The sequence below is a fragment of the Tachyglossus aculeatus genome, chromosome X4, assembly GCF_015852505.1.
Source record: "Tachyglossus aculeatus isolate mTacAcu1 chromosome X4, mTacAcu1.pri, whole genome shotgun sequence".
Taxonomy (NCBI): domain Eukaryota; kingdom Metazoa; phylum Chordata; class Mammalia; order Monotremata; family Tachyglossidae; genus Tachyglossus; species Tachyglossus aculeatus.
The window spans coordinates 47,316,715-47,341,780 of NC_052098.1; the positions used below are offsets into that span (position 1 = coordinate 47,316,715).

The following is a 25,066-nucleotide window of genomic DNA, read 5'->3' on the forward strand; positions in this document are numbered from 1 at the left end:
CCACACATCTTTGTCATATTTCCAAATTTAATCAGCTTCATTAAGAGAAAAGAACCTCAACAGCTGTGTTTTAAATGGACATTGAGTTAAGGATCATGAGTCTCCAAACTGACTTTCCTTTTCTATTCGTAATCTATTTTAGAAAGTCTGTGATTCTTCACTCTCCCTACATCCAGAATAGAAATGAGTGCTCGTTTTCCATCTCCAATTAGACTGACTAGAAATTGACTCCCAGTATAAATTCAACTATCCAGTTAACTTGTTCATACTTCTTGAAAGTAATACCATTATCATTATTGAATAATAATGGTGGGGAGGTCTGGCACCGAGTGAGCCCATTGTGGGCAGGGATTGTCTCTCTTTACTGCTGTATTGTACTTTCCAAGAGCGTAGTACAGAGCTCTGCACACAATAAGCGCTCAATCAATATGATTGACTGAATGAATGGATATTTCTGCTCATGGAAGTGTTAGAATTTTCAGACCCTCTGGATACAGAGAGGCTTCCAGAACTCCCAGAATTTCAGGTTTAGGGTTTGGAGTGTGAGTGTAGGAAAAATGAGTATCTGCCAATGTGCAGGCTCTAAATAGCAGACTACTCCTACCCCTCCCTCATTCTCATGGTTTTAATGTTCTAGTGTCAGGACCTTAATTAGACAAGGGGCTCCACAAGATAAATCCTGCTAAAGGGTGGGAGTAGAGGATTCATTCATTCATTCAATCATGTTTATTGAGCGCTTGGGAGAGTGCAGTACAACAACAAACAGACACAATCTCTGCCCACAACCATCTTACAGTCTAGACAGTGGGGGAAGACAGACATTAATAAAAATAAATAAATTACAGATATGTACATAAGTGCTGTGGGGCTGGGAAGGGGGAAAGAACAAAGGAAGCAAGTCAGGGTGACACAGAAAGGAGTGGGAGAAGAGGAAGGGGGGGGCTTATTCAAGGAAGGCAGCTTGCAGGAGATGTGCCTTCAATAGGGCTTTGAATGGGGAGGAGAGTAATTGTCCCATTTGAGAAGGGAGGGTGTTGCAGGCCAGAAGCAGGACGTGGGCTAGGGGTCAGCGGTGAGACAGATGAGATCAAAGCACAGTGAGAAGGTGAGTATTAGAGGAGTGAAATGTGAGGGCTGGGTTGTAGTAGGAGAATAGTGAGGTGAGGTAGGAGAGGGCAAGGTGTTTGAGTGCTTTGAAGCCAATGGTGAGGAGTTTTTGTTTGATGTGGAGGTGGATGTGAAACCACTGGAGTTTTCTAAATGGGGAAATATGTCCTAAATGTTTTTGTAGAAAAATGATTCGGGCAGCAGAGTGAAGTGTGGACTGGAGTGGGGAGAGACAGGAGGTTGGGAGGTCAACAAAGAGGCTTGCGCAGTAATCCAGGTGGGATAGGATGTGATTGTATTAATGTGGTAGCAGTTTGGATGAGGAGTGAGAGATGTTTATGGCCAAGTTGTTCTGCTTCTACAGACAGCTTAGTAAATAGATAGGCTTTCATTGTTTGCAAGCAAAACTGTAAGTCCATTTAGGAGGGTGGGATTCATCAGGATTTCTTGTTTAGACAAGATGGGGAGGAAGATTACTTCCTCTCTTCTAATGAGTAGGGTAAGACCTCATGGAAAGGGAGAAGGGTTTCATGGGCTGTTTGACATGTGGAGGGAGAAAGCAATGAAGTGTGAAAAAGTGGAGTCAACTTTCTAGAAAACTTTCTTCTAGCAACCTAGAAGAAAGCTCAAAGGCAGGAGAGGATTGAACATATGAAAGGATCAAGGGGTTTCTTTACAGGATGCAAGGAAAAGCCATATAGGTAGAAGGGAGATAAGGAAGCTAGGCAACCTGGGGTGGCCTAGTGAAAAGCTTGGCAAAGGGCAAAAATTTTCATCTTGAGCCCTATAAAAAAGTCCAGAAACAACTTCTGTTGTGCTGTCTCAAGTGACTGAAATATCCAAAAAACAAAAAAACACCATAAAACCCATCCAGTTGCACAGGACAATGCCACCTGCCTTTGATTGTCAAGGAGTCAAATAGACAACCCTGAGGCTGGTATTTAACGAGCAGTAATTAGGCTTTAGATTTAATGTCCTATAAAGTTGAATGGGGGAAGTTCACACCTCTCCTTGCCCATATTCAATTTCAGCAAGACAGCAAAGTGGTCAAGTTACATTATGCAAATGACTGTACCTTCCCTCTTTGTTAAGCCTGAAAGCAAAAACTCCTCGAAGAAAGCAGGGAGGAGTGAAGGGGGAATCTGTTTCAGGCAGAGTGGGTGGTTTGTTGCCAGGATATTATAGTTTTTGGGCTTCACCATGTATTGGGTAGACTCTTTTTGTACCAAAGCCCAAGGGATTTTTAAAGTGACAATGTCTTGGAGTAAGATTTCCCACACTGACATGAGAAAAAAAGAACCTCCTCAGTGTAACCACTGAATGAGCTGATCGACAGCTACAACATTTACAAATGGAGAGGAACCAGAAGGTGCCAGGGGAATATTTTAATATACACTTTATTTTTTAGAAAAAAAATTTCCAATTTGTCCTTTCCAAATAGTTTTTGTTCTATTTTTGCATCCTTCGATCTGTTGGTTTTGTTCCTGCATAGATCAGTTTCTCTGCAAGTCTATATTACTGCATTCCATGCCAAGGTGACAAATGAGCTTTCATCCTTTAAAAGGTTTCTGCTGACATCAAAAACCTTAAGAGCTTAGCTTTTGAGTCATGAGGTTTATAAAAACCTTTAGAAACCATTACCATCTCACCAGTCATAGAGCTGCCAAGATGCCCCGATGTTCTAAGGGGCTTGCTAACCAAAAAGCTGTCTTGCATGGCTCTCAGAACTGCCTGGGGATTTGTGACTGCCCAGAGGGGAAATATGCTGCATTTTGCACCTGAGAGGTCAAGAAAGAGTATTGTCCCCTTGATAAAAGGGGAAGACTGAGTGTCTGCGGGAGACAGCGGAAGAATCCTTTATGCAAATAAACCAATGAAATGAGCATTAGTGCATCCAAAGAGCTTGATCCCCAGAGCAAGTGAGTGCCTACTAAACTCAAGGTGTGAGCAGGTTCAGGGTTACCCCTCAAAGGCATTGGAAGTAAAAGGCTTCTCTCAGTGTACTAACTTAATCAATCAATGATATTTACTGAGTGCTTACTATGTGCAGAGTACTGTATTAAGTGCTTGGGAGCGTATAGTACAACAGAATTAACAGACACACTCCCTGCCCATAACAAGCTTATGGCCTAGAGGGGAAGGCAGACATTAAAATAAATTACAGATATTCACATAAGTGCTGTGTGGTTGAGGGTGGGGTGGATAAAGGGTACAAATCCAATTTCTGTTCTCCTGACTCCATTTTCACACATATCATTTCTCATGGATATAAGTGGGGTTCTGAGAATAAAGGCATTTTCAGTACTAGAGAAGCATCATTATTGACTTGTAATGCTGAAAAAGATCTTGAGAGATCATTTAGTTCAGCCCTCTGCTCCCCGCTCCCTCAGACTGTGAACCCTCTATGGGACAGGGACAGTGGCTGATCCTGATTATCTTGTACCTACCCCAGCACTTAGCTTGTGAGTGCTCAATAAATACCATAACTATCAGCAACTGGGATTCAATCAATCAATAGCATTTATTGAGCACCTACTGTGGTGGAGCACTGAATTAGGCTCTTGGGGGAGTACAGTGCAACAGAGAATATCCCTGACCTCTGGGATATTACATGCTAATGCTAATGCCTGTCTACTTGTTTTGTTCTGTTGTCTGTCTCCCCCTTCCAGACTGTGAGCCAGTTGTTGGGTAAGGAATGTCCTTATCTGTCACCAAATTGTACTTTCCAAGCGCTTAGTACAGTGCTCTGCACACAGTAAACACTCAATAAATATGATTGATTGATTGAATGAATAACGGGTTTCCCAGGATTATCTGCCAAATATTTAGCCAGATCCAGGTCCGCTTACTTTCCAGGATGAGAGAAAAATCAGGTTCTATTAAGAGTCCAAATAAATAACAGACTCCTGTTGTGACCTCTGCCTCTACTATCTCACTAAAAGTTACAGTGCTAAGATGATATAGAAAGGAAGAGGGGAACTGAGCAAAGGAGGAGTTTTCCTCTCTTTCCTCTCTTTCTCTTATTTAGGCAACAAAGGGAGCTTGGACTGTAGCATGCAAAAGGGAGAAAAAGGAAGAGATTTGGACCTTGAATCAATCCATCAATCAATAGTATTTACTGATCACTTACTGTGTGCTGAGAACTGTACTAAGTGCTTGGCAGAGCACAGACAGAGTTGGTAGACACATTCCCTGCCTAAAAGGAGCTTACTGTCTAGCAGGGGAGACAGACATTAATATAAATAAATAACATGGATATGAACATAAATGCTGTGGGGCTGAGGGTGTGAATACCAAATGTCCAAATGGTATAGAGATCCAAGTGCATAGGCGACATAGAAGGGAGAGGGAGTTGGAGGAAAGAGGGAAGCCTCTTGGAGGAGATGTGACCTTAGTAAGTCTTTGAAGGTGGAGAAAATGATGGGCTGGCATATTTGAAGGTTAGAGGGAGGACTTGGGAAAGGGGTTGGCAGTGAGATAGATGAGATCGGGGGCACTGTGAGCAAGCTGGTGCTAGAGGAGCAAAGTGTGCAGGCTGTGTGTAGGAGATTAGTGATCAGTGACATAAGGTGAGGGGGGGCGGGGGAAAGCTGCCTGAGTGCTTTAATGCTGATGGTAAGGAGTTTCTATTTGATGTGGAGGTGGGTGGGCAACCACTGGAGGATCTTGAGGAGTGGGAAGTTGTGGACTGAATGGTTTTGTGGAAAAATGGTCTGGGCAGCAGAGTAAAAAGTAAGCTCATTGTGAGCAGGGAATGAGCCTGTTATATTGTACTCTCCCAACCACTTAATACAGTGTTCTGCACACAGTAAGCATTCAATAAATGTGATTGACTCACTGACTTATTGGAGTTGTTAGAGACAGGAGACAGAGGCAGGGCGGTCAACAAGGAGGCTGATGCAGTAATCAAGAAGGGATGGTAAGAGCTTTGATCAGCGAAGTAGCAATTTGGATGGAGAGGAAAGGGTGGATTTTAGTGATGATGTGAAAGTGGAACCAACAGGAATTGGTGACAGTTTGAACATGTGAGTTGTATGAGAGAGATGACTTAGAAGATAATTCCAAGGTTAAGGTCTCGTGAAACGGAGAGGATGGTGGTGCTGTCTACAGTGTTGGGAAAGTCACAGCATGGCATAGTGGGTAAGGCACAGGCCTGGGAGTCAGAAGAACCTGGGTTCCAATCTCAGCTCTGCCACTTGTCTGCTGTGTGAACTTAGGCAAGTCACTTAACTTCTCTGTGCCTCAGTTACCCCTTCTGTAAAATGGGGATTAAGACTGTGATGCCCATGTTATACATGGTCTGTGTTCAAGGAAAGTAGCTCATATCTACCCCAGTGCTTAGTAGAGTGCCTGGCACACAATAAGCACTTTACAAATACCATTAAAAAAACGTCAGGGAGAGGACAGGGTTTGGATGGGAAGATAAGGAGTTCTGTTTTGGACATGTTTAGTTTGAGGTGTTGGCAGGACATCCAGGTAGAGCTAATCCCGAAAGCAGGAGGAAATGCAAGACTTCAGAGAAGGAGAGAGGTCAGGACTAGAGAGGTAAATTTGGGAATTATCTGTGTAAATTGCATAAGTTCATTTATGCTTCTCTCAGTGTACCTCACTTACTCCCAGAGAGCAAGCGCTGGGAGAATCAGGCAAATTATTATTACTACTACTACTAAGAAGAAGAAATCCCAGAATAAATACAATGGTCATTAAACACGTTTGCATGTTCATACCACTTGGGAATGTAGCAAATGATCTAATATCAAAAATCTACCAAACCAAATTCAGAATCTACCAAAGCAAATTCAGGCTTGGAAACTAGGTTGCACAGAATCAAACCCACCTCAACAGACAAAACAACATAGCTAAAACTGACTGATTTATGGCATCAACATAGCTAATTGGAAGAGGCTGAAGGGTTTATTTTGGTGATTCCAGAGAATGAGTGGCATTAAAAGATATTTTACGTATATCCCAGGGATGGCTAAGCAACTGTTAAGTTCCTTGAGGACAAGGATCACATCTATTAACTCTATTGCAATGTACTCTTCCAAGCATTTATACAGTGCTCTGTGCACAGTGAGTACTCAATAAATACCACTGACTGTTTGAACTGGAGAGCTACAAACCTGAAACATAATATGACTGAGATCAAAACAGTGAGCAGGGGCTTACATGGGGTGGGAGCAGGGGTTTGGCCAGAGGAACAGTTGGGAGACAGGTGGGATTGGATGCCACACACCCCCTTGGCCCAGGGCCACCTGGGCAGGGACAGTGCTGCTCCACTGAAAGGGCTAGAGTAGCAGCAGCAGCACACTGCAGCCCACTGCTGCCCCTATAATAGCAAAAATAATAAACAGTGAGCTGCAAAGCACAAAGAAGAACAGCATGAGACTTATGAGCTGCACTTGGCCACCTCTGGTATACACTAAAGAAAAATCTACAGTCCTTGATGTGTGTAGACAGCTATATAAAGGTCGTTGAACCCATATGTGGAGGATGGAGATGGAGGTGGAGGATTCCCACCAAAAGGTGCAATTGTGTTGCTAAAGACACACATCAATTGCAAGTTTGAATCCACGAATGTGATGGAATTATATAATTTGAATCCAAGAATGTGATGGAAAGCAGTTACTATAAATTGTATTGAGGCGGAAATGTGCTAAGAAACGGAGGCCTTCCCAGTCACCAGACACTGATAAGTGTTGAAAAATAATGAAATTTTGACATTGCTGTTCCCCTAAACAGAAATATTCCAAGGACATACGCAGATAAGATAAATAAGTTTATGGAGCTGGTAGGAGGGCTGAAATAATTGTGGAGATTGAAGGACAGGGACTCTTTGGTTAGTGCTCTAAATTGGTTCCAAAAAACCAGACAGAACAGCACTAAATGTAATATAGTTTTGCAAAGGTAATAATATAAGAAGCAATAATGTGTTCCCAACCTACCAAACATATTAAAATATGACAATATCGAATATTTCAGTATACTGAAAAACATATGACTAAAGAACAATGCAAATCTGTACCCATAGTACTGCATTATGAATTTGATTTGTTTGTATATATGTACATTCTGAAATATTAATTTTCAAACACTGTTCTGCACACAGTAAGCGCTCAATAAATACAATTGAATGAATGAATCTTTCACCCATGCAGAAAAAATTCACCTTGTGCTAACATAGAGATTTGCTATCTAATACTAAAGTGACTAAGCAGTTGTTGAAATGAGCTTTAATTTCCATACATCAGTCAAAATACTTTAAAAGGTTGAAGGGGAGGGGAAGGGAGATGTTTGAAACTAGATAAAATTTTCTCATAATTCTCATAATAATATTATAAATGGGAGTCTGAACCAATGCCAGTTACCCTGTTTTTACCAAAATTCCTCAAAATTATCTACTCAATTCTAGATTAGCAATATTGGTAAATTGATGTATTTATACTGTCAGAGAGATTCCATGATAGTGAAGCAATATTTTACTTCAATGGAAGATGGACTTCTCAACAATTCCTGACAATGCCCACTCCCCAACTCCAGCCCTCCCCTGCTATGAACCCTCAACTCTCTTCAAACTTTCCTCCTTTTTTCTCTCCCCAAATTGTTTCCCCATTTTCACTCAGCTCCTGTGCACTTCCCTTCAACTACTATCATATGCAGATAATTCCAAAATCTCCCTCTCAAGCCCCCCTCTTTCATTTTGTGTAGTCTGGCATTTCCTCCTGCCTTCAGGACATCTCAACGTGGACATCCAGCCAACACTAACTTAACATGTCCAAAACAGAACTCCTCATCTTCTCACCCAAATACTGTCCTCCCCAAGAATTTCCAATCACTGTAGATAACACCACCAACCTCTATCTTACAAACCTGTACCCTTGGCATTATCTTTGACTCATCTCTCTCATTCGACCCATATATTCATTGTCACTAAATCCTGTTGGTTCTTCCTTCACAACATCTCTAAAATCCATCCTTTCTTTCCATTCAGACTGCTACCACTCTGATTCAAGCCTTTAGCATATCCCACGTTGACTACTGCATCAACCTCCTCACTGACCTTCCTGTCTCTTGTCTCTCCCCTCCCCAGTCCATGCTTCTCTCTGCTGCCTAGATTATTTTTCTAAAAAAAAATTTCTACAGCTGTCTATCCACCCTGCATGCCTCAGCACTTATATACATATTCTTATACTCTCCAATGCCCCCAATTTTAATATTTGTCTACACATCTGTACTGTAAACTCATTTTGGGCTGGGATCATGTCTATCTACTGTGTTGTATTGTTCTCTCCCAAGTGCTTAGTACAGTGCTCTGCACACAGCAAGTGCTCAGTAAATATTGATTGTCTATACTGTAAAATCAAAACTGGTGTGTTGTGTGGCTGAAATGGCTGAGTACCATCAGCTTTAAGGTACTCAATCAGCTCTCCCCCTGCTACCCTACCTCACGGATCTTCTACTATACAACCCAGCCCACACATTTAGCTCCTGTAATGTCAGTCTACTCATTATACCTTGATCTCATCTGTCTCACCACCGGCCCCTCTCCCCCATCTTCTGGCCTGGATCTCCCCTTTCATATCCAAAAGACTACCATTTTCCCTGCCTTCAAAGACCTACTAAAATCATATCTCCTCTAATAGGCCTTCCCTGACTAGGTCCTCATTTCCCCTACTCATCCTACCTTCTGCATCATCTACGCACTTCAGTCTGTACTTTGTAACCATTTTGATAGTCACGGCACCCTCAGTCCTTTAGCACTTTATGTACATATTCTTATATTCTCCCATTACCCCAATTTTAATGTCTGTCTCCCATTCTGGACTGTAAGCTTCCTGTGGGCTGGGATCATTCATTCATTCATTCAATCATATTTATTGAGCACTTACTGTGTAAAGAGCACTGTACTAAGTGCTTGGGAGGTACAAGTTGGCAACATATAGCGACAGTCCTTACCCAACAATGGGCTCACAGTCTAGAAAGGGGAGACAGACTAGAAAACAAAACATGTGGACAGGTGTCATCAGAACAAATAGAATTAAAGCTAGATGCACATCGTTAACAAAATAAATAGATAGTAAATAGTAAATATGTATCATGTCTACCAACTCTTGTATTATGCTCTCCCAAGTGCTTAGAACAGTGCTCTGCACATAGTAAGCGCTCAGTATTGATTGCCTATGCCGTAAAATCAAAACCCATGAGTTGTAAGGCTTCTAAAATAATAACAACAATAATAATAATGGTATTTGTTAAGCACTTACTATGTGCCAAGCTCTGTTCTAAGCACTAGGGTAGATAGAAGGTTATCAGGTTGACTCACGTGGGACTCACAGTCTTAATCCCCATTTTACAGATGAGGTAATTGAGGCATAGAGAAGTTAAGTGACTTGCCCAAAGACACACAGCTGACAAGTGGTGGAGCCAGGATTAGAACCCATGACCTCTGACTCCCAAGTCCGTGCTCCTTCCACTAAGCCATGCTGCTTCTCAAATGGGGGTGAGGAGACAGTAAATGTATAAATGTAAGTGCAACATTTGTTGCAACTCAAATACCACAATGCAAAGCTAATTATGTTGACAACGAGGTGATTGTACATATACTACACATAGTGGAATTAGGCATTCATCATTCACCAATCTCAATTTAGAAGGTGACATTTCTGGATAGCTGTTCCATAATTAGGGCTTTTTTTAAAAAAAGTATAATTTGAAGGCACTAGGGTATGTTTGGTTCAATCATACTGTTATAAATTGTAACTATCAGATTAATAGGAGAAATAAAAGCCCTCAAAAATAATTTTTCAAAGTGTGATATTGGATACTGCTTAAATGGAAAAAGCTGAACCCTAGAGAATTTGAGTGACTTGTCTGAGGTCATAGAGTCAGTCAGTCAGCTCCAGAGTGAGGAACATAGCTCTGTATTAGTGCAGGGCTCCATGCACTACGTTAAATGCCACTGCAAGAAAGATTTTAAAGGCAACACACTTTCAGCATTTTTCACTCTTTAATCTGATTACACCACCCTGACAGCATGCAGTCAGAAAGTCTGTAAAAGGGATTCGTCTGTGGGATTATGGCAATCTTTGCTCCTAAAAATGGACCAGTTACATTCTTGATTCAGAGGTTTCTTAATTACTTTTGCCTGACTTTAACTAGTTAGTGGCTTTTTGCTAATGCCATTTTATCCAGGAGTCTCTTGGTCTTCTCCACTTACATTCTTACAGGATTTCTAAGGATACGTTTCTATTTTTAGATGAGATTAAGTTTTTTTTTATTTCAAATTGTTTACTTCTCTCTCGGGCTTTTCAGTTAAAGGGTTTGATGTTTGTTTGTTAAAACATTCTTTTACTCTTAAAGAATGGAAAATCACAGTTCACCATAAGCTTGCTTTGTGCCATGGTGAGGCGTCAGTAGCAAAAGTGTACAGTTTTGAAGCAAATTACCCCCTACAAATTCACGTGTTCTTCCTTTGACTCTAAGTAGTCAGATTGTTTTCTGCTGTTCTCCTTTCCATGTGACAGCCTACCTGCACAATTTAAAATAAATTCTTATTGAATTAACTGGCAGAGGCTCTGGACCATGATTTATTCCTCTGCCGTGTAAGATGTTTTCCTGTGAGCCATCAGGTGAACACTATGTACTCTTCCGTTCTTTTTCTTTCTCATATCAATCTTCCACAATCTTTTTTATCATATTATCCTCAATCCAAAAAACGTCAGTGTGTTCTCAGAAACTGACCATGCTACTCTAGGGGCAGTCATGGGGAGAAACGCTTAGGGAATACAGGATAATCACAGCTCTTCCTTGAGAAAGTTGAGTTCCTTGCACAGAAAGTTGGAGATAAAGGGGCTGGACAATCAGAGACTTTTCCATTTCAAAGCTTGGAAATTTAAAAAAATAAATAATCCTTCCTCAAGATGAGTGTCTTTGGGAATTTTTCAGGGGTTGCGTAAGTGAAGCTGCAATATTAAAACCCTATTGGGCAGTTGCTGCAAATAGGCTAAGACCACAATGTGAAACAGTTGCCCAGGAGTGGCAAAATAGATGGGTCACAATCATTTGTCCACTGTCAGTTCTCTAGACAGGCCTTGGTGTAGCCCAAAGACAGAAGAAGAATTATTTAAGTTTTCAGATCAATACTCTACTAGAAACTGGCCCCTTTGAATTTAATATAATGGTTCTGAATTGGACTAGCCAGACAATTGTGTTTTGTGTGTTTACAATTGTGTAAATTGTGTTTTTACTTCTCCTGCATCTTCCCAAGTGGATTTCAAAGTGCCTGATTATCAAATGCAATCGGTTTAACAAATCAACAAACTGTGTTACAGGGAATCTGAATAACAGCCTATTTGCAATATAATACCAAGTGAACAATTAAAGCTACTCAACACATTGACCAGACCCCATCTGGTCTTCCCAAGAATGCAAGATCTTTGCTCTTTCTCCCAATCCTTTCAGGAGCAGAATCTTCCAGAAAAAAAGATCTTAGACCATGTTAAATGGCAGTTATTTTGTAAGAGTCAAGAAATACACTAAAGGTCAGCCTATGTAACTTGATAACTGCCATATACTTTTTTTGAATTTATATGGAATAAGATTATGAGCCCAAATGAAAACATCCCAAACAAAAAACTAATTCATACCTCTTTATTGAAGGATTTGTTTCAGCTTGGCAGGGACCACATCTTCTAAACGTTTCTATAGCACACTTTTATGTGCATAATGAGGGTCCTCGAATATCTTGCAATTAGAGTTAAAATAAGAAATGGACTTGTACAAGTGGCAGAGCTATCAGTTGTGCTTGGGTTATGAAAGACATATTAATCTAGAAGCGTATATATGTGCATATATACATGCTTCTAGATTATATATTGTATATATGCTATATATATGCATATATATCCCAATTGTATTTATTGAGAATTTACTATGTGCAGAGCACTGTATGAAGCACTTGGGAGAGTACAATATAACAGAATTAGCAGACATGTTCCCTTCCCAAAATGAGCTTACAGTCTAGAGGGGGAGACAGACATTAATATGAACAAATAATTTATAATATATAATCAACATTGCTAAAATCCGCCCTTTCCTCTCCATCTAAACTGCTACCACGTTAATACAATCACTTGTCCTATCCCACCTCTATTACTGTATCAGCCTCCTCGTTGACCGCTTAGCCTCTTGTCTCTCTCCACTCCAATCCATACTTCACTCTGCTTCCCGAATCATTTTTATACAAAAACATTCAAGACCTGTTTCCCTGCTCCTCAAGAAATTTCAGTTTTTGCCCATCCTCCTCCACATCAAACACAACTCTTCACCATTGGCTTCAAAGCACTCAATCACCTTGTCCCCTCCTACCTCACCTCATTACTCTCCTAGCTGCACTTCGCTTCCAATGCTCATCTTCTCACTGTTCCTTGATCCTGTTTATCTTGTCATCACCAACCTCTCACCCACATCCTGCCTCTGGCCTGGAATGCCCTCCCTCCTCGAATCTGACAGACAATTACTCTCCCTATTGAAAGCACATCTCCTTCAAGAAGCCTTCCCTGATTCAGCCCTCCCTTCCTCTTCTCCCACTTGCTCCCTTTATTCATCCCCCTCCCAGCCCCACAGCACTTATGTACATATCTGAAATTTATAATAATATCTGTCTCCCCCTCTAGACTATAAACTAGTTGTAGGCACGGAATGTGTCTGTTTATTGTTGTATTGTACTCTCCCAAGCACTTAGTACAGTGCTCTGAACACAATAAGTGCTCAATAAATACAACTGAATTGAATCACGACAGCAGAGTGCAGGAAGTTCTTTCAATTCTTGCCATGCCACTGTAAGTGAATTTGAGTCCAGGAGTTACTTGGATCCAGGTAAGAGAGTGACATAGCACAAACTTTCACGAGCCTTTCAGCTCAACGTAGTTCTAATCTGGTACTGGTACTTTTCCCACCCTGGAGCCCCTAGAGATGCAGCCTGGATCATTATTTCCTTTGCACCACAGTTAATCTGGGCCTGAGAAGGGTAAAGGGTTAGGGCTGGGTGGTGTAACAGTACAAAATGCAGTCTGTGAGACAGATGTGTGCTTTGTGGGCAGGGAAGGAGGCAGAAATAACAGTAGGAGGTTCTGAATACATTTACTATGACTGCACAGGACAATTCCCACTAATGTAAAAATTAGTGTTTAACATTAGGTCTCTGTCATGCATCAATAAGAAAACAAAAGTGGAAGTTTTGAATACATGAATCCCATGCACTCATGGCCTATGAAGAAATGATTTACTGCCTGAAATTTAAGTAATGAAAATAAGTAATGAAAATCCAGCTAAAACCCTAACAAAAGCAAGTAGATTCAATGCTAATGAAAACAAAGGCACAATCAAAGTGATATGGCCCATGAAGGAAAAAACAAAACACTGTTAAAGGGAGACCTGCTTCATTTTCCCTTTCACCATAATAAGAATGAGAACCAAATTTGGGAAGGGATTACAGTGGCTGCTGCTACATGGAACAGAAGTAGAGAAGGGAGAGGGAGAAGGGGAAAAGAGGGCTTAAATTTGGGAAGAAAAAGGAGTCTAAAATGAAGGTCCTGAAACCTAATAACAGTTTCATTTACACTATTCCCTCGGATCGCTGGAATACAGTGAACGTTCTGGCAAATTTTATTCATTCATTTATTCATTCAATCGTATGTATTGAGTGCTTACTGTGTGCAGAGCACTGTACTAAGCACTTGGGAAGTACAAGTTGGCAACATATAGAGATGGTCCCTACCCAACAGTGGGCTCACAGTCTGGGAGGGGGGGCTCTCCCTATCCCCTAGGGGTTCTCCCTGTGAGCTCTCACTATCTTATATATTCTATTACTTGAGCACTAACTCATGTACATATCCACTTTACCTTCTTCCTCTTATTCATAAATTATTTGAGTATCTGTCTTCTTGCTAGATTGAGAAGCAGGGTGATCTAGTGGACACAGCATAGATCTGGGAGTTAGAGGGACCTAGGTTCTAATCCCAACTCCACCACTTGTCTGCTGTGTGAACTTGGGCAGATCGCTTAATTTATCTGTGCCTCAGTCAACTCATCTGTAAAATGGGGATGAAGACCCTGAGCCCCTTGTAGGACATGGACTGTGTCCAACCTGATTATCTTGCATGTATCCCGGTGCTTAGTACCGTCAGTGCAGTGCAGACAGTAATGTGCTTAGCACATAGTAAGTGCTTAACAAACACCATTCTCTATCTAGACTGTGGGCTTCTTGTGGGCAGGAAACAGGTCTACCAACTCTGTTACACAGTACTCTTCCAAGCACTTAGTACAGTGCTCTGCACACAGTAAGTGCAAAAAAACTATGATTGATTATAAACTCCTTGAGGGCAGGGATCATGTCCGTTCACTATATTGTACTCTCTCAACCACTTAGTAGTATTCTGCTCAGAGTAGGAGCTCATTAATTAGGGGAAGCAGCGTAGCTCAGTGGAAAAGAGCCCAGGCTTTGGAGTCAGAGGTCACGGGTTCAAATCCCAGCTCCGCCACTTGTCAGCTGTGTGACTTTGGGCAAGTCACTTCACTTCCCTGTGCCTCATTCCCTCATCTGTAAAATGGGGATGAAGACTGTGAGCCCCTCATGGGACAACCTGATCACCTTGTATCCCCCCCAGCGCTTAGAACAGTGCTTTGCACATAGTAAGCACTTAACAAATGCCATCATCATTATTATTATTGTGGTATTCAAAGTGTATTTGAATTTTTAACGAGGTGCTTGAAACAATATACAATTATCATGCCCATGACTTGTAATTTTGATGTCATTCTTGACAGCAATTAGCTGTCTTCCAACTATAAGGCTCAAGGAGCACTGCAGCCATGTGTGAGTGGGTGGGTACGGGTCGGGGGTGAGAAGAGGAAGGCGAATGGGAGTAGGGGTTGCTGGACTGGGGAGTCCTCTATATCTGGGACTGAGGTAAAAAGAGATTAATTATTTGAGGATTTCCTGGGAGGATAGTTGGCATTTGTTTTGTTTTCCTTTTGCATAAATTTAGACATTAGGCATCACAGGTCCAGTGGACAGGGTCAGTCCCAACAAGTACAATCAGAAAGCAAGAAAGGAATTCAGAGGTCATCTAGTCCATCCTTCTGTCTCCAGGCAGAGCAGCATGACCTAGTGGATAGAGCAGGGGCCTAGGAGTCAGAAGGACCTGGGTTCTAATCCCAGCTCTGCCACTTGTCTGCTGTGTGACCTTGAGCAAGTCATTTAAAGCCTAGAGAAACAGGGTGAGGGTTTTGAAAAAGATTGATTGTTCTTTTGAAAAAAGATTGATTGTTATTGGATAAGGAGGTACATTTAATATAATATGTCTGGTTCTCATAAAAATCATATGTCCAAATATGACATCCCCCACAAACACCCATATCAACGCTTGAATTTCTGTTACTATTTGCTCAGTTGCATATGTAGTGGAATTTGGGCCATTTGTGTGAGATCCAATCCAAGACACTCACAAAAAATTCAATGACCCTAAGTGAATATTCTGTATAAATTCTTGAATTATTTGAAACAACCCAGCTCCTGAAAAGCTTTTTAGGGTGTCTCAATATTTGTGATGGAGTTAGATAAAGTGGCCAGTCATCCCATATAGATGGCTTTATCCATCATTTCACTGATGTAGAGGAAAACATTAGGGATGTGATGTGCATCTAGCTTTATTTCTATTTATTCTGATGACTTGACACCTGTCCACATGTTTTGTTTTGTTGTCTGTCTCCCCCTTCTAGACTGTGAGCCCGTTGTTGGGTAGGGACCATCTCTATATGTTGCCAACTTGTACTTCCCAAGTGCTTAGTACAGCGCTGTGCACACAGTAAGCGCTCAACAAATACGAATGAATGAATGAATGAATGAATTTAATGTCTTTGTGCCTCAGTTACTTCATCTGTAAAATCGGAATTAGTATTGTGAGCCTCATGTGGGACATGCACTGTGTCCAATCTATCTTGTAAGTACTCCAGTGCTTAGTACAGTGCCTGGCACATAGTAGGCGCTTAATAAATACCATTAAAAAACAAACAAAAAACTTTCAGACAAATGGCACCTACCTTATTCTTTAAAGTTTTCCTGGGAATGAGACTTCACACCCTTCTATGGTAGTTGGTTTCAAACACTTTCTCTATTAAATTACAAAGGTCAACCCAAGAAAGTAAGGGTTCTTGTACCCTTTCCGAGTTAATTATTTCAATGACAAATGAAAACGATGCAAAGGAAAAATATACAAATTATTAAAAATGGGAATGCTAGTGGACAGAAGAGCAGCCTCTGAAAATATATATCTATCCACAATGAAACAAGTTAATTGCTTTATGTCTGATATATGCTAATTTTTAAAAGGCAATCATATTTTAAAGATTACTCACATCAGGGTCCAACTCTTCCAATTCATCTTCTAGCGTCCTCAGCTCTTCTTCTGTAAGTGCTCCAAGGATTTCATCCTCATCCAGATCTCGGTATTTTTCTAGTTCACGTCTGTATGACATTTTGGGAGAATTTTTCTTGTACCGTCCAAACTTCTACACTGAATTATCACCTGGAATAAAAAGAAAGACTTAAAATGAAAGCCTATTTAGATTATGTCATGCTAATCACTCAAAAAGTAGCATTATAGAATACTCTAAGACCACACATACCACAGCTTCAAAGGTTTATACATGGTTTTGACAGTTAAAATGAAAAATGCTTATAATAATAATAATAATGGCATTTATTAAGTGCTTACTATGTGCATAGCACTGTTCTAAGTGCTGGGGAGGTTACAAGGTGATCAGGTTGTCCCATGGGGGGCTCATAGTCTTAATCCCCATTTTACAGATGAGGTAACTGAGGCCCAGAGAAATTAAGTGACTTGCCCAAAGTCACACAGCTGACAATTGGTGGAGCTGGGATTTGAACCCATGACCTCTGACTCCAAAGCCCGGGCTCTTTCCACTGAGCCACACTGCTTCTCATGCTTATGACTTTTCTAAATGTACACCCAGTTTTAGCTTTACATAACATTCTCCTTTACAATACTATCCTCCTTTATGGCACTACCTCCAGAGATGCAGGTGGTTGTTAAGGAGCTGCAGAGCCTTGTGGATAAAGTTATTGTTGATTATACATGACTTCCTATTAGCTTTCCAAAACACTGGTAAAAAAACCTTGTGAAAATCCTATGTGAGCCCCAGGGTTCTCAGAGTGGTAAACAAAGGTGTGGTTTCCATTCAAACCCACCAACTGCATTGTCCATTGCCTCTAATCAACAACATCAAATGATACTGCGACACCTTGATCCTGGCATCACAGTAATGCTGGTCCTACATGGGATTCTTCACCAAGTGGGATGGTTTTGTCCACATTCAACGAGCAACTCAACATCACCTCAATGTCTCAGTCTCAGCCTGAGGCATGAGATGTGCATGACTGACTACAGGAGAACTCACCAGAGGGAGGTTTTGATAGGTTTAAGCACCTGGCTCAGCTGCATAATGTCACCATGAGTGCCCAGGCAGTGAGCGCAAGCACTGATATTAGCAAGACTGATTGTGGGGTCAAGGGAAGGTTTTGTAAGGTTGGGGGAGACATGAGCATACTTGAAAGCAGTGGAAAAAAAGCCATTGGAGAGTGAATAGTTGAAGATAGCAGTCAGGGAGGGAAGAAGGGAGGGGACAAGTGCTTTGATATAGTGAAAAGGGATGGGGTCAGAAGTGGAGGGGGTGGATTTTGGGAGAAGGCAGGAGATCTCCTCTTGAGATACTCCTGAGAAAGATGGTAGAGTTGAGAAGGAGCAATAGAAGGAAGGGACTGGAGAGGAGCAGGAGAGATTTTAGGAAGATCGCGCCTTACGGTTTCAATTTTCTCAATAAAGTACATGGTCAGGTCATTAGGGGCAAGAGGCTTGGGAGGCATTTGGGCAGGGAGTTTGAGGAAGGAGTTAAAGGTCTGGAACTACTGGTGAGGGCAATAGTCGTGAGTGTCAATAAGGATGGAGAAATAGTGTAGCCAGGCCGAGAAGAGGGCGGAGTAAAAGCAGACAAGGATGAAGTTGGTACAGGAGGTCAGCTGATACGTGGATTTCTGCCAGCAGCAATCAATCAATCAATCATATTTATTGAGCGCTTACTGTGTGCAGAGCACTGTACTAAGCGCTTGGGAAGTACAAGGTGGCAACATATAGAGACAGTCCCTACCCAACAGTGGGCTCACAGTCTAAAAGGGGGAGACAGAGAACAAAACCAAACATACTAACAAAATAAAATAAATAGAATAGATATGTACAAGTAAAATAAATAAATAGAGTAATAAATATGTACAAACATATATACATATATACAGGTGCTGTGGGGAAGGGAAGGAGGTAAGATGAGGGGGGATGGAGAGGGGGACGAGGGGGAGAGGAAGGAAGGGGCTCAGTCTGGGAAGGCCTCCTGGAGGAGGTGAGCTCTCAGTAGGGCCTTGAAGGGAGGAAGAGAGCTAGCTTGGCGGATGGGCAGAGGGAGGGCATTCCAGGCCCGGGGGATGATGTGGGCCGGGGATCGATGGCGGGACAGGTGAGAACGAGGCACGGTGAGGAGATTAGCCGCAGAGGAGTGGAGGGTGCGGGGTGGGCTGTAGAAGGAGAGAAGGAAGGTGAGATAGGAGGGGGCGAGGTGATGGAGAGCCTTGAAGCCGAGGGTGAGGAGTTTCTGCCTGATGCGCAGATTGATTGGTAGCCACTGGAGATTTTTGAGGAGGGGAGTAGCATGCCCAGAGCATTTCTGGACAAAGACAATCCGGGCAGCAGCATGTAGTATGGATTGAAGTGGGGAGAGACATGAGGATGGGAGATCAGAGAGAAGGCTGATACAGTAGTCCAGACAGTATAGGATGAGAGCTTGAACGAGCAGAGTAGCAGTTTGGATGGAGAGGAAAGGGAGGATCTTGGCAATGTTGCGGAGCTGAGACCGGCAGGTTTTGGTGACAGCTTGGATGTGAGGGGTGAACGAGAGAGCGGAGTCGAGGATGACACCAAGGTTGTGGGCTTGTGAGACGGGAAGGATGGTAGTGCCGTCAACAGAGATGGGAAAGTCAGGGAGAGGGCAGGGTTTGGGAGGGAAGATAAGGAGTTCAGTCTTGGACATGTTTAGTTTTAGGTGGCAGGCAGACATCCAGATGGAGATGTCCTGAAGGCAGGAGGAGATGCGAGCCTGGAGAGAGGGGGAGAGAGCAGGGGCAGAGATGTAGATCTGGGTGTCATCAGCGTAGAGATGATAGTTGAAGCCGTGGGAGTGAATGAGGTCACCAAGGGAGTGAGTGTAGATCGAGAACAGAAGGGAACCAAGCACTGAACCTTGGGGAACCCCCACAGTAAGGGGATGGGAGGGGGAGGAGGAGCCTGCAAAAGAGACTGAGAATGAATGACACATAAATGCTGTGGGGCTAAGGGTGCAGTGAATATCAAGTGTTTAAAGGGTACACAGTCAAGTCCATAGGTGACACAAAAAGAATAGAGAGTAGGGGAAATGAAGACCTAGTTGGGGAAGGCCTCTGGGAAGAGATGTTATTTTAATAAGGCTTTGAAGGAGGGGAGAGTGGTAGTCTGTTGGATATGAAGGGGGAAGGTGTTTCATCCCAACATGAAACGTTTGGGGGCTGAATGTAATTCAGGTGTCCATTTCCAGCATTTGATCTGGGTATCCAAGTCCAGGTTGGTGGGTGTGGGAAAGCAGAAAGTCAGAGACGAGCAGAAGTTCTCTGTCCCCTTGTCTTTTCTGAGCCCTGTCTGAAGAATCACATTTTTGGTCCCACTGGCCCCTTGGCTAACTAAGAAGTTACAGAACAGGGCAGACTAGCACATTGCAGTAATAGCTATTTGTATCTAGTAAGAGGACTCACTGTCACAACTGTTTCCAGCCTGGTTCAACTATGAAACTAGGAGCCTGGCAGCTCAAAACCTTGAATTATAGTTACTTTTAGGGACTAACAAAGAGGGAGGTCACCCAGGGCTGATAAATTTATGCTAACATTCACCCACTCATGTGACAGGCCCTTATTCTCCTCAGAGTGAAATCACCTAACTGTTTAATGTTAACTAATTGGCTCTGGGTAAGTTGGCATTTTGTGGTCCTGGTCATGTCTCCTATGGCTAATCACTTCCCTCCACACTAAGGGGAAAGTCCCTTCCATTGATTTCATGGCTCTCCACCAACTTTCTCCAAGTCACGTATTGGCTCTCTTTGCCAACCACTCCACAGCTTGCATTTTTCTTTCCTCCCAAACTCACCATCTATCTCTATCGTACTCTTCACTCTCCCTCCTCTGACCTCTAGCTCATGCTGCTCCCCAAGCCTGGCATTACCTCCCCCACCAAATTGCCCAGACCACAACCCTCCCCATCTTCAAAGCCCTCCTAAAACTCCACCTCCTCTAGGAAACCTACCCAAATTAAATCAACACTCCAAGCTATATCCATCCAGCAGCCACCCTTAGAATTTATTCCTACCCAACACATATCATCATCAATGGTAATGACTGAGTGCTTGCTATCTGCAGAGCATTGTACTAAGTGCTTGACATGCACTGTGTCTTGTCTTATGCTGTCGAGTCATCTCCAACCCATAGCAACACCATGGACACATCTCTCCCAGAATGCCCCACCTCCATCTGCAAATGTTCCGGTGGTGTATCCATAGAGTTTTCTTGGTTTACCATTGCCTTCTTCCATGCAGTAAACTTGAGTCTCCACCCTTGACTTTCTCCCATGCTGCTGCTTCCCAGCACAGGTGAGTCTTGACTTGTAGCATATTGCCTTCCACTCGCTAGGCACTGCCCAAGCTAGGAATGGAATGGATATACCTCTGCTTGACTCTCCCTCCCATAGCCGAGATTGGTAGAGTACTGGAAATTCCCAGGTGTGATCCTGAGAGGAGGCTAAGTACTTAGGAGGGCAACATACTATGTACATATGTATATTCCCTGTATATTCGCTTATCTTGTTACATTTTTAATAATCCCTGTTATCAATCGATCAATCATATTTATTGAGCGCTTACTGTGTGCTGAGCACTGTACTAAGTGCTTGGGAAGTACAAGTTGGCAACATATAGAGACAGTCCCTACCCAACAGTGGGCTCACAGTTATAAGCTTATTCTTCTCCTTCTCCTATTACCTGTCTGTCTTCCCCTTCAGACTATAAGCTCCTGAGGGCAGTCATCATGTGTCTAGGTCCTGGTGTACTCACCAAAGTGCTAAGTACAGTGCTTCTCACTCAGGAGATGCTCAGTAGATACCATCGTTGACAGAACCAGCTGGCTGCCAGTAATTTACTCTCCTTGAACTGCCCCCTCCCCAGACTGAAACCTCCTGGGTTTGATCAGAGAGGGGGCAGTTCCAAGAGGAAAATTACTGGAGCAGCAGGTAGCTCTGCCGTTCAAGTCCTCTGGCCGATTCCCAGCCCCATTGCAAAATCTGCCAAAATGCTAGCAGTGGCCCCACTAATTTGTGATTTTGAAGGGACTTATGTTTGATTTTCAAAGTTCTCTACTTGAATATGAAAAAAAGTAAAATTTATTCAATGGTTATAGTGTTGTTCATCTCCTCCAAGGGAAATATTAAAAAAAAAACTAGTACATCTTTAATAGCAATGTGGCTTAGTGGAAAGAGCCGGGGCTTGGGAGCCAGAGGTTGCAGGTTCTTCTCCCGGCTCTGCCACTTGTCAGCTGTGTGACTTTGGGCAAGTCACTTAGCTTCTCTGTGCCTCAGTTACCTCATCTGTAAAATGGGGATTAAGACTGTGAGCCCCATGTGGGACAACCTGCTGACCTTGTTTCTACCCCAGCGCTTAGTACAGTGCTTTGCACATAGTAAGCACTTAACAAATACCATAATAATAATAATAATTATTATTATTATTAATAATAGCATTAAAAGCTTACATTCTATAGAATTTCTTCTACCCAGAAGTACTACCCAAAACCCTTCTGGTTACTTTCATGGAGGGGAAAACAAGACACTAGTTCTGCCAGCTACAGAATAGGCATCAAAGAAATTCCAGGAGCAAGGAATGGCATAAATGAACACTAAAAGCCATGGCCAAATCCCTTTATTTTAAAATCCAAGAACAAATCTAGCAGTTGTGACCTATCATTTCAGAAGTGAGCATGGTTTGGATGCCCAGCCAAACAAGGAAGTCACAATCTTTATCTGGATTTAACCAGTTTTTGGGTTTTTTTAACATGAACAAGGGTTAGGGGAAATAATCTAAAATCCACATACAAAACTTAGCATCATAAATCTCCAAAATTATAGATGAAGTTGATATCCAACCCACACATTGAATTTTGATGGTGGGAGCAAACTGTTCTGAAAAGCTAAGGAAAAATCTATTTAATGCAAATGGTTTATCTATCATAGCAATATCTTTGAAAAGATACCAAAGTAAAAAGTGGGAGCTATCTTTATTATGAGACAGAATTAAAAAAGGGATTGAAAAATGATGACCCCATTTCAATGCAATTCGATTAAACCTCTTTTTTAACTTCTTTACTTCCTTGCTAGACATCTAAGTGTGTTCATGTAATTCTACAGATCTACAGCTGCCTCAATCAATCAATCAATCAATCAATCGTATTTATTGAGCACTTACTGTGTGCAGAGCACTGTACTAAGCACTTGGGAAGTACAAGTTGGCAACATACAGAGACAGTCCCTACCCAACAGTGGGCTCACAGTCTAGAAGGGGGAGACAGAGAACAAAACCAAACATATTAACAAAATAAAATAAATAGAAATGGAGAGAGAGAGAAACAGAGAGGGGGCAGAGAAACAGAGAGACAGAGAAAGAGAGGAAGAAATAGAGAAATGGAGAGAGAGAGAGAGAGAGAGAGAGAGAGAGAGAGAGAGAGAGAGAGAGAGAGAGAGAGAGAGAAACAGAGAGGGGGCAGAGAAACAGAGACAGAGAAAGAGAGGAAGAAATAGAGAAATGGAGAGAGAGAGAGGGCAGAGAAACAGAGAGAGACAGATAGAGAGACAAACAGGCAGAGACAGAAAGAGAAACAGAGACAAATAGGGAAATAGAGGCAGAGACAGAGAGAGAGAGAGAGAGGAGGGGGCTTCAGGGCCCGAAGCCAGGCCCCTGTCCCCAAAGGCCAAGGCCAAGGCCCAGGTGGCAGGGCCACCTTCCCTCGGCCAGCAGCTGGATGGAGGGGGCAGGGCAAAGGTCAAAGCCCAGGAAGGTCCTGGAGGAGGGGGCAGGGAGGGGGGAGACCCCAGCCCCAAGGCCGCCCCTGGTCTCCAGCAGCCTTCTGGTAATTCCATTCCTGTTCTAGAATGGCAACAAGGAAGTAACAATTATTCCTTAGGTCCAGCTCCACTCAAAAGGAGCCAAAGGGATCTCCTAGAGTAGGGATGGGCAAAATACAGCTTGCCAGTCTAATTAGCAGAAGTGCAGGCACTACGCCCTATGGTAGCTCTTGCCTGGGTCCAAGCCAGCTCTGGATGCAATTATCAACCATTATATATACCATGTCCTTGGAAGCAGTGGTGTGTGTGGGTGGCAGTGTGTGTCTATGGCCAGATCAGAAACAGGAATAGGCAACCATAGGAGCAGTAACAGTATTTATTAAGTGCTTACTGGGTGTCACACACTGTACTAGATACATTCACAGGTGGGAATTAGACACGGTCTCTGTCCTTCAAGGGGCTCACAATCTAAAAGTTGTAGGTTGTTGGAATGCTCCCCCTTTTCCCCTCTCCTCCTTGGTCCCCACTTCCACCCAGGAGGACTTTGTGGATGGGCCTCCCCGTACCTCAAGGTTTCTAAATAACTACCCTCCCTGTCCTAAAGAATTCTGGGAACTCATTTTTCTTTTGGATAAGATACTATTGCTCCAGTGCATTCATTAGAATGGTTGTATCTCAAAACACTTAAATGGTACTGACTTCAAAAATGAATATAGAATGTCCAAGAAGTGAAAGGCTTTTTAAAAAATGGTATTTGTTAAGTTCTTACTGTGTGCCAGACACTGTTCTAAGTGCTGGGGTAGATTCACAGTAATGAGGTTGGACATGGTCCATGTCCCACATGGGGCTCACAATCTTAATCCCCTTTTTACAGATGAGGTAACTGAGGCACAGGGAAGTTAAGTGACTTGCCCGAAGTCACATAGCAGACAAGTGGCAGAGCTAGGATAATAACATGTCCTTCTGACTCCCCGATGCACACTCTAACCACTAGGTAAGAGCTTTATTAGAATACAAATATTATTAAAGGAATATTTCCTTTGACTAATCCTTAGAGGACTATACACATGACTATTTCTCAATATATCCAGGAGGATGTCTGAATCCAAGGCATTGCACCAAGCATGGTTAAAACAAGAGAAGGCCAGGGAAAAGCACAGGAATGCCATTTTGTAAAGGGGGAAGTTATGTCACACAAAATTATTGCTATAAGAAGATATTAAGCAGGAGACAAGCAAAGACTCCAACTGGTTTCAGAGTAGAAAGAGAAGCTTCCTAGTTTCCAAAATGAAAAGCTAGTGGAAGGTTCTCCACCCATTTTAAAAGTTCCCCCTTCATAAACAAAAATCCCACTATTATTCAGAGAAGCTCTCTGTGTTCAACATGCGGGTTCTTCTCTCTCTTTGTATCTCAGTATGATCCCCACAGAGAGATAAAATTGAACCCCTGTGCTGCAATTATATTGCATTTAGGAACATCTAAGTGATCACAACCATTTTTTGGAGACTTAACTTCACCTCCTTTAGGAAGCAAATCAAATTGCATTGTCCACATGTACAATTTAAAATCTGAATTGAAGTACTCTGCACCTGTTGCTAACGTTCTTTAAAGTCAGACGTTTTTAACCTCCAAACAGTCTGTGCTCTGGTGTCAGACTCAACACACCAGTACGTTGGGTGGTCAGGAGACAGCACTCAAATTTT

The 25,066-nt window shown here is 42.4% G+C and overlaps 1 protein-coding gene across 2 annotated transcripts in view; it reads right to left on the reverse strand.

The window, feature by feature from the left end:
- The window catches only part of TMOD1 (tropomodulin 1), a 105,875-nt gene that overhangs the window by 55,522 nt on the left and 25,287 nt on the right, over positions 1-25,066 (reverse strand). For both annotated transcript variants that reach the window (XM_038769624.1, XM_038769623.1), the window contains exon 2: positions 16,525-16,694. In XM_038769624.1, coding sequence (XP_038625552.1) covers positions 16,525-16,644 — 120 coding nt within the window. In that variant the 5' untranslated portion in view covers positions 16,645-16,694. The remainder of the gene's footprint in view (positions 1-16,524; positions 16,695-25,066) is intronic.